This window comes from Nannobrachium achirus (genome assembly GCF_963921795.1).
Source record: "Nannobrachium achirus genome assembly, chromosome: 23".
Lineage (NCBI taxonomy): Eukaryota > Metazoa > Chordata > Actinopteri > Myctophiformes > Myctophidae > Nannobrachium > Nannobrachium achirus.
The window spans coordinates 42,019,795-42,037,347 of record NC_137830.1 but is presented as its reverse complement, the minus strand read 5'-3'; the positions used below and the strand labels follow the sequence as shown (position 1 = coordinate 42,037,347).

At 41.8% G+C, this 17,553-nt stretch overlaps 1 protein-coding gene across 1 annotated transcript; it reads left to right on the top strand.

The window, feature by feature from the left end:
• LOC308309148 (cryptochrome-1-like) lies at positions 1-16,660 on the top strand. Its single transcript, XM_080754624.1, has 14 exons — positions 1-867; positions 9,282-9,390; positions 9,648-9,790; positions 10,068-10,252; positions 10,688-10,776; positions 11,551-11,691; positions 12,763-13,074; positions 13,243-13,394; positions 13,628-13,830; positions 14,020-14,127; positions 14,266-14,361; positions 14,511-14,594; positions 15,355-15,459; positions 16,028-16,660. The coding sequence occupies exons 1-13, from the start codon at positions 710-712 to the stop codon at positions 15,453-15,455; spliced, it is 1,881 nt and encodes a 626-aa protein (XP_080610750.1). The 5' UTR covers positions 1-709; the 3' UTR covers positions 15,456-15,459; positions 16,028-16,660.
• Positions 16,661-17,553: the final 893 nt, after the last annotated feature.

Genomic DNA, 17,553 nt, shown 5'->3' with positions numbered 1-17,553 from the left:
TCTGTTGACGGTTGGAAACAAGTCTGCAGACTCTGCACGCAAATACGACACAAACACTGAACTCTCCAAACTCCAACTCTTGGTATCTGAAGACGACCGAGTCGCGCGGAATTAAAGATCGACGTCTCGGACAGCTAAGTAGCGATCGGCAGCGTATTATTCAAGATCAGATGACAAAGAAATATTCACCAAAGTCAGTTTTACGTATTATGTAACCAGCTTTATTTGCCCGTGTTTCACCGCGAGGAGCAGCGATCACCATCAGACCATAGGCCAGTTCGTGATCGCATTGCGCGCAGATTATATGTTATTGCTTCGTTTTCTGTTTACAGATCGTGGTCCCATGAACTAAATAATAGCTGTGTATTTTTAACATCTATTTTACATTAAGTTATACAACAGTAAGACTCGTCGGCGAGTGGAGGTCCTAAAGCCCGCCGTGTTGCTGCGGTCGCTGTCTCGTGGACAAATGGTTCAACTGTCACCAGTCTCTCGATTCTCTGACACTATGGAAAATGTTCCATTAGAGCAGGGTTAAACAGCTCATACGCACACAAACACAAGCCGCTTGATTTGTTTTTTTCTTCTTTAGATTACGAAGTTGCCTTTGTTTTTGTTTTACTTGGATATATAATAATACTGACGTTGCGGATCGGGATACAAAAATACGGGACTCTTGCCATTACAAAAGCCTTCATCCAGTCGAGTAATGGTCGTTAATACGATCCACTGGTTCAGGAAGGGCTTGCGGCTCCACGACAACCCCTCTCTAAAGGAATCCATCCAGGGAGCAGACACCGTCCGCTGCGTCTACATTCTGGACCCGTGGTTTGCAGGCTCTTCCAACGTTGGGATCAGCAGGTGGAGGTAAGAAGTTATAGAATCCCTGGTCTCTATAAAATTCAAGCATGCTAATTTGATATGCATTGATTGATTGAAGAATGTATTAGAAGGTTGCATTAGGAAAAAGTAGGCTTCAGTTTCATTACAGTACAAATCACTGGTACAAGGTCAACTAAAAGGAGATCCTAACTCTTTCGGCTTATTTAACACATGGGAACCCTTTATGTATCTCATATAACATTGAAAGACAGATAGAATAGAACACAGTACTATGCATAGGATATCATCAATAACAAAAGGGGGAAAAGCAGTCATAAAGAAGAAGAAGAAAAGAAAAGGAAGAATATAAAATTAAATTAAAAGAAATAGGAGATATTTACAGTGGAAAAGGGGAGGTAAGTATGGGCTTAATCTATTACAAGCCTATTACAAGTCTATTAAGCCAGTGGCTCTCAAAGAGGTGTCTGGGGTGGGGACCCCCTCCTGTGGGTCCTTGAGGGGGTTCCAGGGGGATCCCCCAGCAAAATTGGTTAATGGCATGCTAAATCTGTTAAATCACTTTCAACCTGGCATGGCCTATTAGAGCAGCTTTTTTCAGACAATCTTGGGAGAAACAAAGAGACACATTTTGAATATTTTTTAAATCTTGTATGGACACAGATATGACATACTAGGCCTACTGTATGTTCAGATGGGGGTCTGCAGCCAAATACAGTTTGGGGGTCCTTGGACCTTGACATGAAAACGTCTGAGAAGAACCCCTGGCACGGACCCCCATTTAATCAGCAGTGGGCTTTGGTCATATTATTGTAAATGTATATCCATCCATAGACATAAGACAATGTAGCACACTATAACAACCCTCAGTGTCAATCCAACACACTATGTTCAACATGTTACCAAACAAACCTTTTATAGGTCCCTTTGGTTACAAGTTGGATACAAAATGATCAATTAGGATTTCACTGTGTAATGTGATGCAGTCCACGGACCAATGGTGGTCCGTGAAGGTATCACGTATGGTGATGCATTCAGTAGGATTTCATGTAGGAAGTGAAGATAAAAATTCTCTCTCTCTTTCTCTCTCTCTCTCTCTCTCTCTCTCTCTCTCTCCCTTCCTCAAGATGTTCTTGAGAAGGTTCATGTGACTGTCACATCAACATCAACATACATGACAGCAGATTGGTGTGCATGTAGTTCTCAACTTATCTTGAGATGATGTCAGGAGCAGGGCAGGAATTTCAGGGAGGCCCCCTCAGTTTGGCCTTGTGCCCCTCAAAACAATGACATGACCTGAGGCCACAGTGGCCTTAATGTCCCAGCCGACTGTAACACTTTCTCCTCTGTCACTGTTTTGTCAATATGTAGACAGTAGACACCGGTGTCTCTTTCTTGTCATGTAGACACCAGTGTCTTTTGCTGAGATTCTGAAATATTAACTCCCCTCCCCTGAGTCCCCATCTTTAAACCAATCCAGTGACTTTGATTGGTGCAGGGCTGAGCATGGATCAGATTGTAAATACCAAAATGTATCTATTTCACTGAAGATTTGGTTATCATTTCTAACCCTTAAATTCAACAAATTCTTTCAATGGACTAAAATCTTGTTTTATTTGATGGCCTTCCTGCCCTGGCATTCGGCCTTTGTGCCCTCAAAAAATGGACAACACCAAAGGCCAAGTGGCATTGCCCCTAAAATGATGAAATTCCAGGCCTGGTTAGGAGGAATCAAAGTCGATGGCATTTTGTGTGAATTCTAGCCACAAAGATCTATTACTAGTCGGGGGCGTTATATTTCGCACTAATCAGTCTAAAAGTGCAACATTTTGCACAGATGTAGCTCAGGGCATGCTCTAATGATTTAGCTAGGGCGCCCGAGTCGGCGACCTTCCTGGGTATTTAAAGGGATATTCCACTTTCAACAGGGAGCAGTGGTAGGGCCTCTCTCAACATACACACCCATTGTAACTTCAAACTCCATTTTAATCATGATAGATTCATTAAAAACACCCATTACCTTTTCTGGTGACTCATACTACCCTCCTAATATGTGAGTAGGTCGTGTTTTTTCGATAACCTTTTTTCATGTATTTTTAATACCCTGAGTCACCTCCTGCTTGTCAGTGGAACAGTGGGGCATCTTCTGTTGGGGGACTATCCATGTTTTACAAAGTTATGCAACGGGCAGACTGAGGTGACTCAGATCTCAGTCTGCCTGACCTCAATCATTCCTTCTTTTTCATTTTCCTTGTCCATTTGTGATTTTTTTTTATCTTTGGTTGTGCTTTCTAGCCTGTCTGCTTCTCATTCTTAGATTGAAGATGTACATAGAGAAAATCTAGAATGCTCAAGAAATAACACTCAATGAAACACCAAACACAGTTCACAGAGTGTTCAATGATGAGTAAATTATTTTGTTGAAAAAAGGGAGACAATACAACTGACTAACATGTAAATCACACAGCAAGTGTGACACACCGAAGCAAAAAAAAAAAAAAACATCTTGCTATTCGGTCTGTGGCGGGCTGGCGGCCACCAACTGTATATTTGATTAAAGCTCTACAAAGAAGTCACCAGCGACAGAAGCATTTGCTAGTTGCAGATAAGCTTTTGAAAGGATGAACTACAAATCAGTTCATGCACATAAAAAGTACATAGGCTTGTAATTAAATGTAGATTAATTATGTATCTCCTTTACAAGAGAAGCAGTGCTTATGGCCTACGCAGAGCTAGCACCCGCAGTTTGCAACTACAGCTCTGTAACAACAAGTGAGTTATTGTATAATAACGGTCATATCTTTGGGATCTGGTGGGTGAATGAGAGGGGTCGATGGCAGATGATGTGAAGTTATTCCTCTACTATCTCCTCATTTCCCAAGTAGGTCAGTGTGTTAGTAGAAAGATCCCTCACATCTGTGACATACTTTTGCTAACACAGTATCTCAGGCAAGCAATGCAGTAGAACTGATAATTCGTATTTGTGTAAATGTAAATGAGCCATTTGGCCCTGGCACATATTTAAAACACCCACTGTTTTTCATTCCATTGAAGGGAGAGTTGGGGCTACAGCTCATCTATGATACTCAGTAGCCTATTCCCCTGTGAGTTTTGTTTGTAACCTACTAATTATGCCTTTTTTAAATGTAGTTTTGTGAACTTCATGTTTGGGAACAGTTTTGAAAAACATCTGAAGACCAAGTTATTATAGCCTATCCATTCCTCATTCTGCAGAGGACACGCCTGTAGTACTATACTCAAAGTTCCCTTGCTCGCGATCACTCCATTTATTTTTGGGTCAGATAACCAAAAATCGTCAACTGGTGATATGTTTGCATCAGAAAAGAAATAATGAAAACAGCTCCCCAGTCCTTTAAGCTTGAGTTATACTTTGGTGTATGACCTGTCTTATGACGAAGTATACATCTAATTTAGCAAATGAACAAACCGAGATGAGATGGCATGACTGTATTTCTGCTGCCATGCACCAATCTCACTCTCTCACTGATAAAAACCTGTTTAGACAACAAAGAACTTCAAAACATATCACTACCATAGGATATTCTTTTAGGACTATTAAAGCTAAGATCAAAGGCTAGTATAAGAAGTGAAGTTCAAGCAGACAGTACCTCAGTTTGCAGCAGCGATGTGCCGAAACACACCAAGTTCTAACTAAGTTAACTTTTTTACAGTTTAGTTTTACAGCCTGGGCCGCCCTCCCCTGTAACTAAAGGGACTCGATATAAACCTGAGATAGGTTTGAGTATCCAGACTTCCAGACAGCAAAAGTTAAGAATCAAGTGAGACCAGGGGACATGCGTTCCTGCGTCATCAAGCTTACAAATGCACAGCGACGATTTTCTGCCAGAGATGGTAACCCTATCTGGGTGTAGGCCTACTGTGTTCTGTTGGCATACCAACTGTCTGTAGTTGAGTATCAGTCATGCTGCGTTGTTCTGATTGTCAAAACCTAGTTTCATCCACTCAATTTAGATGCTGTACGCTGCAGCATGTGCGCTGGGAAGTCTGCAAATTGTGCTCTATTTCACATTATGGGATTATGCAGATTACCTGATAATAAGCATATGTTAACTGTTTATATAATATTATCATATTCTCTGGGACAGGTGAACAGGTGACAGGTTATGCTTATAGAGTTTGCTGATTACATTGCTGACCAAATGAGGATGAGTTGCAGATGTGTGGCAGAGATGTCAAAGAAGCCATGAAAGTTTTGGCTGCAGCTCAAAATCATGTCTTGCATTCATTGCAATCAAGGGTTGTTGTGGTTAAATAATTGTAACACCACATTCAATCAACTAACTTGGAGTTAGGGTTACTATGTGGAGTAGGACACGTTACAGGAGATGATGTGGAGCACAAAATTGGACTTGGCAGAAAATGGTCTGTATTTCTGTACCTGCACCTTTAGAATTACAATGCCATTCAAACCCTGCAAGGCACCAACCTACTTATTGGGAGCAGTCAAGGGCTCAAAGTCTTGCTCAAGGACACTGACATGAAGCCAGGAGGGGCTGGGGATCGAAACAGGAACCTTCCGGCTCTAGATCCTGAGCTACTGCTGTCTTTCCAGAAAATAAACATATATAGTTTTTTAGGAAAAAGAAACCTTCTCGGTTTCACTGCCATCTGAAGCTCACTTTTCTCATATTGACTGCACACAACTGGCATTCATTTCCGAAAAGCAACCGTGCATAGAACCAGTTCTACAGGAAGTTCCCACCTATGAACAATGGGCATTACCTATGGCAACAGGTCAACATGCGTCATATGAAAGGACTTGTTGGACGGTTGACTATATTTAATCCAAAAGGTTTAATTAAAGGATATATCCCGTAACACTGCATAACATATTTTGCTGGGTCAATTGTCTCATCTGTCAGTCACACCGCCTAAAGCAGAACATCCTGGCCTGGCATTGTACTGTACAATTTGTGGACATTAGTCAAATGGAAACCGCTTGCCATTGCCATGCATTTCGAATTGGGCTGTCTGGCTGACAGACACTATGAGTACTGCAGTTAAGTTATGTCATAGTCTACGCTTACAGTGGTTTGACTACCGTAGCAATGTCATAGCCTAAGCCTACAGTGTTTCTACTGTAGCTATGTAATAGCCTATTTTGTGTAGTAGTTAATTAAATTAAATCATGAGAATGGATCCTGACTGAGGAAAGAATTTGATGCCTTCAAGAAAATGTGCCAGTCTATTTAAGCCTTCTCTGTGCACTTGGTCTATAAATTGTAGCTAAAGATTGTCTGTCTAGATCGTTATACCTAAAACGATCGTTCACCTGGTCCTAGATCAGCCTGATAAACATATATATATATAACATTGATGTGGATAGAGAGATTGCTTTCAGTTGGAATTGGAAGCAATATAATAGCATATTAAATAGTGGAACTGGACAGCAGTGCATCATTTGGTATGGCATTTCTAGCTATAGTATATTTAACTTTGGTCATAATCTCTCATACTATGATTATGAACTTTCTCCTTGCTTTGTTTTATGAAGGTGGAAACTAAATCTGCATTGTTGGCAACTTGGTATTTCTTTAACCAATCACGATGCAGGGTGGCTTTCAGATCTAAGGTTGATGGACATTATGTCATGTGTAAGCCTGTGTGTGACATGGCCAAGTCTTATTGTCTTGTGTTGCCAACTTAGAAGGTTATAATTATAATCTAGCCACTCGACTCCTTGGGCTGTTTCTTGTCTCTGTATATTTGCAGATTATGTGAGATATGTCCTTTTGTATTAACCCATCCTATAACTAAAGGGAGCAGTGAGCAGCCATACATTACGGAGCTCGGGGAGCGGTTAGGTTAAGTCGAGTGTCTTGCTCAGGGACACTTCGACACATTGCTGGGCCTGGAATTGAATGTTCAACCATGGCTTCACAGGCAGGCTCTTTAGCCATTCAGCTATGGCTGCCCCTAGATCCTATTCTTTGATCAGAATGAAAACCTTGAAGTCAGATGCCGTCTTAACCTACCGTAAAACCTTGCCTCTCTGTTGGATAATGGGCTCGTTTTAGGTGGAACAATAAAGTAAATGTATAAAGCATGTCATTTTTGCTAGATGCTTTTATATAGGCTAAATAATCATAAAATACTATTAATGCACCACTTTGGCATAGTCAAGTTGCCCAGTGATGCCAGTTATTGGATTTTGAAGGAACTTGTGTGTGAACGTCCCAAAATGGATTCAATTAAATCGTAAGGACTCATTGGGTCTTCTGTTTGTAATGGCTGTTTTGGACAGTATTATAATGTCTCATCATAGAAGTAGTAGGGCATTGGCAGGTTTGCAGATCTGAATATGATTATAATAAGATGAGGTTGGACAACCTGCGTCAGGTCTGTGTTATAAAAGTGATGCTATGGCCAAGGCTGACACTAGTTGTGTGATGCCATTCCCAGCTGGAAAAAACAGACTCATAAATTGTGTTTTCATGAATGTATTGATGTAATATTTGGCCTTGGTATTTCACTCACAAGTTGTCTTAAAATATGGGTTAGGGTTAGGGTTAGGGTTATATGAATACATATTTGTGAATACATATTTGTTGACTGTTTTATTATGGTAATTAAATATAACTTACTTTAAAGATACACCTTCATGCAGTTATAGTGTCAATTCCATGCCAAGCCCTCTGCTGCCACCTGCTGTCAAGCAACCCCAGTGTCTTAATTCCTCAACATAAGTCTTAAGAGGTCCTAACATTCCTTACAGAAGAGGTTGTATCTCCGGTCCTTATTCTGCCCTGTCCTAGCTCCTCTTATTCTCACTCCAACATTTCAATGTACATGTGTGTAGATCAGTGGTTCTCAACCTGTGGGTCGGGCCCAAATTATTTTTTGGGGGTCCCCGGATGATTAACTTAACTAGGCCTTACCCGTTCAAAGATATGAGCTCCGAAATGATGTGCAGTGTGTGGGTTATGGGATGTGCACTGTGCACACAGTATATGAGGGATGGAAAGTAACTTTAACTGGTGCTTAAATGATAGTATGTAGGAGCATCAATGTAAGAAATACCCGTTTCGTTTAATGGCTACAGAGATACTGTGTTCCCGCCCGCCCGCCTGCACACACACACACACACACACACACACACACACACACACACACACACACACACACACACACACACACACACACACACACACACACACACACACACACACACACACACACACACATACACACACACACACACACACACAGAGAGAGAGAGAGAGCTGGTTAAACATGTTGCCTCATGCTAGATGCAGAATAGATATGCCTCATGCTAGATGCAGAATAGATAGTAGATACACCATAAAAATGCTAAAATACAGCATATGATTTGTGAAAGTGACAAACGGGCTTCACAGTTATGTCAGGTGTGTTCATATGCTAATTGTGATGCGATTTCAGATCAATTGCTCCAGCCACTGAGGAGAAATGCTGTTTCAGACAGACAGACAGACAGACAGACAGACAGACAGACAGACACTCACTCACTCACTCAGACATTCCGAAAATTATACGTTTGATGTGATGTGCAACATTGTTTTCTCCCTCAACAGCAAACAAACCAACATAAAGTTTAAGTGTATAGAGGGTTTATATGCACATTTCTAAAGTGACAATTTAAGGACTTTTTAATACCTCTAAAATGACGAATTAAACATTGGCCAAATTGTCCAATATTAGAGGCAGAAATCGTGAAAATAGCCGATTTGAGCATGTAGATTTGCTATTTTCAGAATAGAACCGTGTTATACAAAATGTAATGCCTCAACTCTTACAACTATTAGTGCTCGTCAGGGTGGCCGGGGGTGGTCTGGTCTCCAGTTAAAATATGATTATTTTGAGAGTCACGGCCTGAAAAGGTTGAGAACCACTGGTGTAGATCACATTTTACGAGTGTTCTCTTCATATAGATGTCCTTTCCTTCTTTACGTAACACTTGTAGGGTTACGTGAGGATAGGGGAGCTAGGACAGACCAGAATAAGGACCACTGACTACTAGACCAATCCTTGAAAGGTTATAGTTAGTAACATCATGGACCCTTAAACATTCGTTGTGGAAGTCCATACCCTTGGCCTTGATTATGCATTGCATTTCTCTTTATCGAGAGATCACATACATTTTGATCACATTAGGTTTGCCTTGTGGTCTTGAATAATCTATGCATTTGTGTTTGAGTGACTTGCACTCATACATTGATAGGTCAACAGGGTTCAGTTGCAACGCAGTGTTTTATCATGTTTGATATGGTGGCCTTTTTCACAACATGGTAGATGTAACCTGGGATAATTGTGTACTTACACCATGCCTTTAACCTATATTTAAATACTCAGAGTTCTGAAATGATGTATTAACCTGCTGGTCTCCCTCCCATCTCCCTTCTCCCCCTCTCATCCACCAGATTCCTACTGCAGAGTCTTGAGGATTTGGACGCCAACCTCCGCAAGCTCAACTCTCGTCTTTTTGTGATACGGGGCCAGCCCACGGATGTCTTTCCTCGACTTTTCAAGGTGGGATATTTTGGCCAGACTCCCAAAAAGAGCAAACGGCACAGCACACACAACCTTAATCACATTTAATGCGGCAGTCGGGACTGTGTCATGTTTACACAAGAGTGCATCGAGATATGTACTGGTCTGGAGGTATGTGCACCATTGGGTACATTTGTGCCCAGAGGACATTTGTGCACTGAGGATTTTACTCTGTAAACCCCAAACTATTCCATTGTGTGATTACATGTGTTACATTTTGGTTCACTGTTTTCCAGGAGTGGAAGATCAATCGTCTGTCTTATGAGTACGACTCCGAGCCCTTTGGGAAAGAGCGAGATGCCGCGATCAAGAAGCTGGCCTGCGAGGCCAACGTGGAGGTGACGGTTCGCATCTCCCACACACTCTATGACCTCGACAAGTAAGTTTATTACCCTAACCCTAACCCTAACCCATACCCCTACTGTTCATTTTACTCTTGAGCATGTACAAATGGAAACAAATGGCCATGTCCTTTTTTTTCCATTTGTACACTCACAGAGTAACATTAACTGAGGAATTTACCGTGTTATGTCAACGCCTTATGCTTCTTCCTGTCTCCAGCCTTTGACCTCTAAGCTGCCAGAATGCTGTCAGTTAGTTGTGTCAGTCTTCCGTTTTCCTTACACAACACGCTCTCCCCCATCGTCTCCCTGCAGGATCATAGAGTTAAATGGTGGCCAGTCTCCCCTCACGTACAAGCGTTTCCAGACCCTAATCAGTCGGATGGATGCGGTGGAGGTGCCCACAGAGTCCATCACGGCTGAGGTCATGGGGAAGTGCAGCACACCCCTGTCGGATGACCACGACGAGAAATTTGGCGTCCCATCCCTGGAAGAGCTGGGTGAGTGTAGGGCTGTCATGATTATGACATTTTACATGGGGATTAACTGTCACTCAAGTAATTGCGATTAACGATTTAATTGTGTTTTTGTTGGCTTGTAGGTTTTGAAGTTCCACATGGCACATAACCTAAAATATACAAAGAAATGACTGACATAATTTGTCAACTTTATACTTAAAAAATAACATTGATAGTGGAAATAGCCGATCTATAAGCTTGACGCGTTGTGAACATGTAGATCTGCTATTTCCACAAATTTTTAAACGGTTTGAAAATATATTAACATTTTTCAACATGGAAACGATTATGACCAAATAATTGCGATTATATCAAATAATTGCAATTAGACGATTATGTAATAATTGTGACATACACATTACACAAATACAATACAGATTGAGCTGTATTGAGCAACTTTAATATGATTTTCTGCAGGTTTTGACACTGAAGGTCTTTCAACTGCGGTGTGGCCTGGGGGAGAGACCGAAGCCCTCACAAGACTGGAGAGGCATTTGGAGAGAAAGGTGAAATCAATGTCTAATTGACTTTCTTTTCAAACTCGCTGACTGTATAATAGACAACATACGCTGTAGAGTACATTTCAACCAGAGCCATCTGGGTCTGTGCGGATGTGCATCGGCTATTTTCCACACCACTGATAGAGCATGAATTAGGCATAAGGTGTAAGAAGTGTACTCTCTGAGGTCTCAGCATAGCAGTCTCTGAATCGAGGGCCGCTGGACGTTGTCTGGGAGACAGACAACATTTGCAAATGTCTGGATAATATACTAAAACCAACATTACAATTTATTATATTCTTTATGAAATATCAACTTGACTTAAAGCAGCCCTATGTAATTTCTTTTTTTTTGGGGGGGGGGGGGGGGTTATGCCTTTTATTGATAGGGATAGATAGTAGGATGACAGGAAATGGGGGAGAGAGTGACATGCAGCAAAGGCCGTTGGGATCGGGACTCAAACCCACGACACGCTAGGGGCTACACTGCGCCAGTGGCCCAGGCTAATAACATGTAATTTTGTCCAATCTTTATGGTAGAGTATGTTAGTACAATATAACGTATACATTGGGATCTGGCACGGATTGTCAAGATTACATAGCTGCAAGCTGGTAGGCTCTATTATTAGCTCAATGGTAAAACATCCAGGGTAGAAGAGGAAAGTTACATACACACAGTGCATCTTTAAGAGGTAATATTGTGATGTGAGATGTAATTCAAGATGTGTTACTTTCAGTTTTTATATTGCCATATCTGATCATTTGTTTCTATCACTGTCAGGCATGGGTAGCTAACTTTGAGCGTCCCAGGATGAATGCCAATTCCCTATTGGCCAGTCCCACGGGCCTCAGCCCCTACCTACGATTTGGCTGCCTCTCCTGTCGCCTCTTCTACTTCAAACTTACCGACCTCTACAGAAAGGTATGACGCCATATACTGTAGGTGTAAACGCACACATATAAACGTATAGCCTGGGATTAGGGGTGGGCGATATGGAAAAATACGATATCACAATATTTTTCCAAGCAATATCACGATAGACGATCTTATCGCGATTCTTTTTCATGTTGGTTTTTATCTTTATTTTCACTTAATAGTACAACCACCTACAAGGTAACACAAACTAAAAGAGTGGGGTCCAGGGACTCTCTGGGTTCCTTTTGGGAGGTCTAAATTGACCCTTACAAGTATGTAACTCTACATTTGGTTTCATTTGTATACTGTCAGAGTTAAGGGGAAACCTTGACATTTTAAAGTTTGAGAACTAGTGGTTTAGACCAAAATGCAGGTTTAAATTAATTCTGCAATGAATCTCTGTATTAAGATTTCAACAGGATTTTTTAAAAGGCTCCCTCATTGTATCACGATATATACGATATCTCTGAAATGGCATATCATGGAGACATTGTATCGTCTCAACGATATTTATCACCATATCACCCAGCTAGCTGGGATCGCTTCCAATTTCTGGCTTTTGATCCGGTCGGGAGCGGATGGCGTCCTATGTCATTTGGGGTCATTTTGTCAAAACGCACTACACTTTGGCCGGAAATACCAAACCGGAATCAGTTTGAACCCAAAACAATTCCCCGCACTCAATGACATAATTTTAGTACCTACCCAATAAAACCCTTGATGCGGCGTAGTTTTGCTTATTTTTTGAAAAGTTCGTTTGGTATATCCATCTTTTAGTCCAACTCGCAGCGACTGGCAAGACTAAACTCCTCTAGCATTAAAATAGGGATTGGGGAAACAAACGGGGAACCAAAACAAAGCGACGCCGCTTCTTCTGCCATCCGGTCTAGGATGCCATACGGTCTAGACCGGCCTGTTTAGTAAACGAAGACCAAAGCCTGGTGACGTGAGGTTAATAAAGATATATGAGGGCTAATAGCTGTTTCTTAAAATAATATTTCGACACATTGGGAACCACTTCTGATGATTTTTAAATGTCAAAATAATCTCAAATAACGTTCCGTAATCCCATCTAAGGTCAAGAAGAACAGCTCGCCTCCGCTCTCCCTGTACGGCCAGCTGCTGTGGCGTGAGTTCTTCTACACGGCGGCCACCAACAACCCGCGCTTCGACAAGATGGAGAACAACCCCATCTGCGTTCAGATCCCCTGGGACCGCAACCCAGAGGCCCTGGCCAAGTGGGCGGAGGGCCGGACGGGCTTTCCCTGGATCGACGCCATCATGACCCAGCTGCGGCAGGAGGGCTGGATCCACCACCTGGCCAGACACGCCGTGGCCTGCTTCCTGACCAGAGGAGACCTCTGGATCAGCTGGGAGGAGGGCATGAAGGTGTGTGTGTGTGTGTGTGTGTGTGTGTGTGTGTGTGTGTGTGTGTGTGTGTGTGTGTTTGTGTGTATTGTAGAGCAGTGGTTTTCAACCATTTTCATATCAAGGTCCATTATTTATTCGGTATTTGAGCCATGGACCACCATTTGATGAGATCTTGTGTGTGTGTAGGTATTTGAGGAGCTGCTGCTAGACGCAGACTGGAGTGTGAATGCAGGAAGTTGGATGTGGCTGTCCTGCAGTTCCTTCTTCCAGCAGTTCTTCCACTGCTACTGCCCCGTGGGATTTGGCCGACGCACAGACCCCAATGGAGACTACATTCGGTGAGTACGAATTTATATTTGTTTCCCCCATTGCACTGCTTCTTAGCTATTCAATATGCGGTGATTTTGCCAAATCACTGAGTTGGTATTGTATCTTACAACACTCATAAATGTGAACACACCATTTGATCTTTTCCTTTCTTCTCAGTCAACTACATTACCCCATAGTACTTTCTATGTTTTGAAAAAACCTATTGCTATTAAGTGATGATCTTGACCATCTCCCACTCCAGGCGCTACCTGCCCGTTCTGAGAGCATTTCCGGCCAAGTACATTTACGATCCTTGGAACGCTCCAGAGAGCGTGCAGAAGGCAGCAAAGTGCATCATTGGCGTGCACTACCCCAAGCCTATAGTAAACCATGCAGAGTCCAGCCGCATCAACATTGAGCGCATGAAACAGATCTACATGCAGCTGTCCTGCTACAGAGGCCTTGGTAAGCAATCATGGATGAATTTCAAGGTCATGCTATAATTTTCCTCAGTCAGTGTTATATGTAACACAGGAAAATTACACCAGGATCATACGATGTGATGGCTTATTGTTGGATGGTAGAATTACCGCAAATAGACTTGCTACCTGCATTAATGTTCTTATTTCTTATTTCTGTGTCCACACTCCACAGGCCTTTTAGCTACAGTTCCATCCAATGGCAACGGTTGTGGTGATGGATCCTCAGCCATGATGGGATTTGCATCCATGGAGGCAACACAAGACAGAGCAGTTCAGTCTGGTGGGTAGCAGGCGACTCATCACTCTCCATACTCCATACTTCTGGCCTCTTTCGAACTTTAGTAACATATCATTAGTTGATAGCAATTCATTTTGGTTTATATGGATTACTAGAGATGAGATGTTTTTATTTCCCCAGGTTACCATATACCTGTCCATACCCAGGCTGACTGGCAAAGTGGGGTTATGGTCTACCCCCAGGGGAATCCACAAACCAGCATCAGCACTCAGCAGGGTGGGTACCCTCACCTGTACACTCGCTATCTTTTATTCTCATACAGCACAAACTCTTTTCCCTTCCATTTCTGATTTTACTGTATCCATGCTAGTTACTACTACTGTACCTCTGAAAGATATTGAATTCATTTTTTTCTCTTCTTGAAGTTCCTGGCTATGCAGGCACCAGCAACAATATGGTGTGCTACACTCAAGGCACGCAACAGATTCCTGGCCCTTCTATACAACAAGGTGTGTGTTGAACCACTACATTGCCTGGAAATGATTCAGTAATTCATATTATCACTCTCAGCTGGAAACCTTGTATGTATTGGGGCATTCACCAAATATATATATATTCTTTATTAAAAGATATATAGTTTATAAAGCTTGGCTAGATATGAAGTCATAAGAATGAGTTGTCAATGCCCCTTATTATTTTTTTTTAGATTTTTTGGGGGCTTTTTGCCTTTATTGGATAGGACAGTAGACTGACAGGAAATGGGGGAGAGATAGGGAGTGACATGCGGCAAAGGTCGCTCGGATCGGGAATCGAACCGGCAACGCCGACAGGCATTGATGCCGAAATGGCAACGCCTATATGGTATGCGCCTGGTCCACTAGGCCATCAGGCGCCCCGTGGATGAATGCTCTATACCAGGGCTTCTCAAACCTTTTTAGGCCGTGACCCCCAAAATAAACATATTTGAACTGGGCACCCGGCACCCCCACCCTGAAAAGCACTTGGAATTGTAGGTATTAATGTGACTCGGTTCCACAGATAAATATTGTGAAAATAGCAGATCTACATGCTCACAACGCCTCGCAACGCGCCTCTTGCTTACTTAATATTTGACAGTTTGGCCAGTCCTGTCGAATATTCGAATACTTTGAGGTCGAATAATTCGAATACTAAAAATCACTATTCATGAATGTCCTAGTATGTATATGTACATTTTCAGGAAATACTTATTGCAGGTTGCATTAAAACCTTTCTTCCTCTCTTCTTCAGGTCTTCGGCACCACTCCAACACTCTGACCAGTGGCAAACGCCACAGCGAGGACACCTGGGATGGTGTTGGTACCAAACTCCAGAGACAGAGCACCCATTAAACTGGTCAGTTGGAAAGACAATACATACCCGCATTACTTACATAGCACTGTAACAAATTGTATTCCCATTTTATATCAAATAAGCATTTCCCCCATTTTCAACCCTGTCTTCATATAATTGGTCCTGGTCATCTTAAGATGGCACTATTCCCGTCTACTCGTTCACAGTTCAGAACACCTTTTTGTTTTGATTCTACATCAGCAGCGCTAACTTTCCAGGAAGAGAAAGGCTATAATTTCCATTAGCTTGGAATCCCCACCAATAATTGGTAGGCAGGTTTTTGAACCGTCCACAGCCCCACCTGAGGCTGTGACACAGACCGAGTAGACAGAAATGGAAAACATTTTATAAATGGCATTAGTGAGGACCATTTACTCTATTGGAAGATAGGGCTGAAACTGGGTGAAGTGGTCCTCGAACCGTTTTAGAATGACGCGGGTAAACTTTTCTTGTGTTTTGTATTTGGGGTGGTTGGCAGCTGAATTAGCATATTGTCCGTTTGAATGTGCATTGCAACTGACAGTACACAAAGCCCCTGTAACACAGTTTCTACATGTTGTCTCCCATGCAGGTGTGACTTAAGCCTCGGTGTCTGCTGTACTGTGTACACAGCCTTCATGGATGCTAAGACTCTTAAGCTCTGTTACACAACAGTGCTCTCAACGTGTTATATATGGGTGAATATAAAGCCTGAAGGATGCATGATCCCGTCTTTGAGCACATTCACCGGTTTGTCGTGTTTGGGACTATACATAAAAAACATGAACTCAACAACCCAGCCAATGCCGACATCCATGCAATATAGTGGAACTAGGAATGTCATCACAGAACACAATGGTGCTCAGGAGGTCAACGTTGCTGGGATGAAAATCTTCCTGTAAATAATGGATTTGTGCATTTCTGCTCACATACTTGTACATATTTGATATTGTATGTTTCTCTCTCTCTTTGTGTAGCCATAGACCCATTGATATATTTTTGATATAATGAATCATTGTGGATGGATCCTTGTTCTTTTTTGAACATTTTCAAATAAAAGTGTAAGCATTTATAAATGGTCCTAAATGGTAAACTCATTATCACATCTGTGCTTATTTAGTATTTACCTGCTTCTCCTGTCTCCTACTCCCATCGTATTTTCACATTTTCTCTTCTCCCCTCTCTGAAAACTGTTTATACATCGACAGGTGTTTTGCACATTTCCTTTCTGTCACAATACTGCATAGTTGACTCATTTACCGGTATTTCTTAAACACTAAGTTATTATAGGGGCGATTAGCCTCGTAAACTGCCCTCTAAGAGGTGATATGAGTTTTGAGTTAGTGTTATGGACCTTGTCAATGGTTATTTAGAAAATGGTGACAGGACGAGGGACTTCATTCCATAGCCTCCCCTCTGTGTAATTATCAATAAATGTACCGCTGGAGTCTAAGCTCCTTCTACTTTCTCAATGTGCTTGTTTAATTAAACCTGGGTTAATATTCAAACTGTCTCTTGTTATTTGTAACTCAATGTCAAGCCTGTGTATCATTAAAAACTGCAGACATGCCATGCTTTATGTATAGTAGAAGGCACTGATTATCAGCTTACATGCCCTGGATGTCTGTCCCATGAAATAACCCTGCGAAATAGGTACACTGGTCTGTGAAAAGCTCTGCTAATTAAAGTTGAAAACACAATCAAACGTATATCTTTGATCATAATTATAAAATTATTCTTTGTGTATTGTCACTTGATTTATAACTGCCAATACATGCATGCTTATTGGATTTAAAAAAAAGTATATTATCGACTTATTCACTGTTATGTGGAATCTGTCAGAGGTCAAATCAGCTTTGTGTGGCACTACCCATTAAAATGAACACAGATATAGAAATTTGTAATTGCAATTTATTTTTTTCCACACAATATCTTCTATTCCGTCATTGATCAGTCTTACGTACAGTACCCATAGGCTACGGGAATGTTGGATGTCTGATGATTCTGGTTCTCAATCTCACAATATCTGAGAGGGTGGCCATTTCAAATGGTCACTACCTTCCTATCTTCACAAGAGTTTTGGGTCACTATAAAATTAACCAGGTTCCATATGGTTTC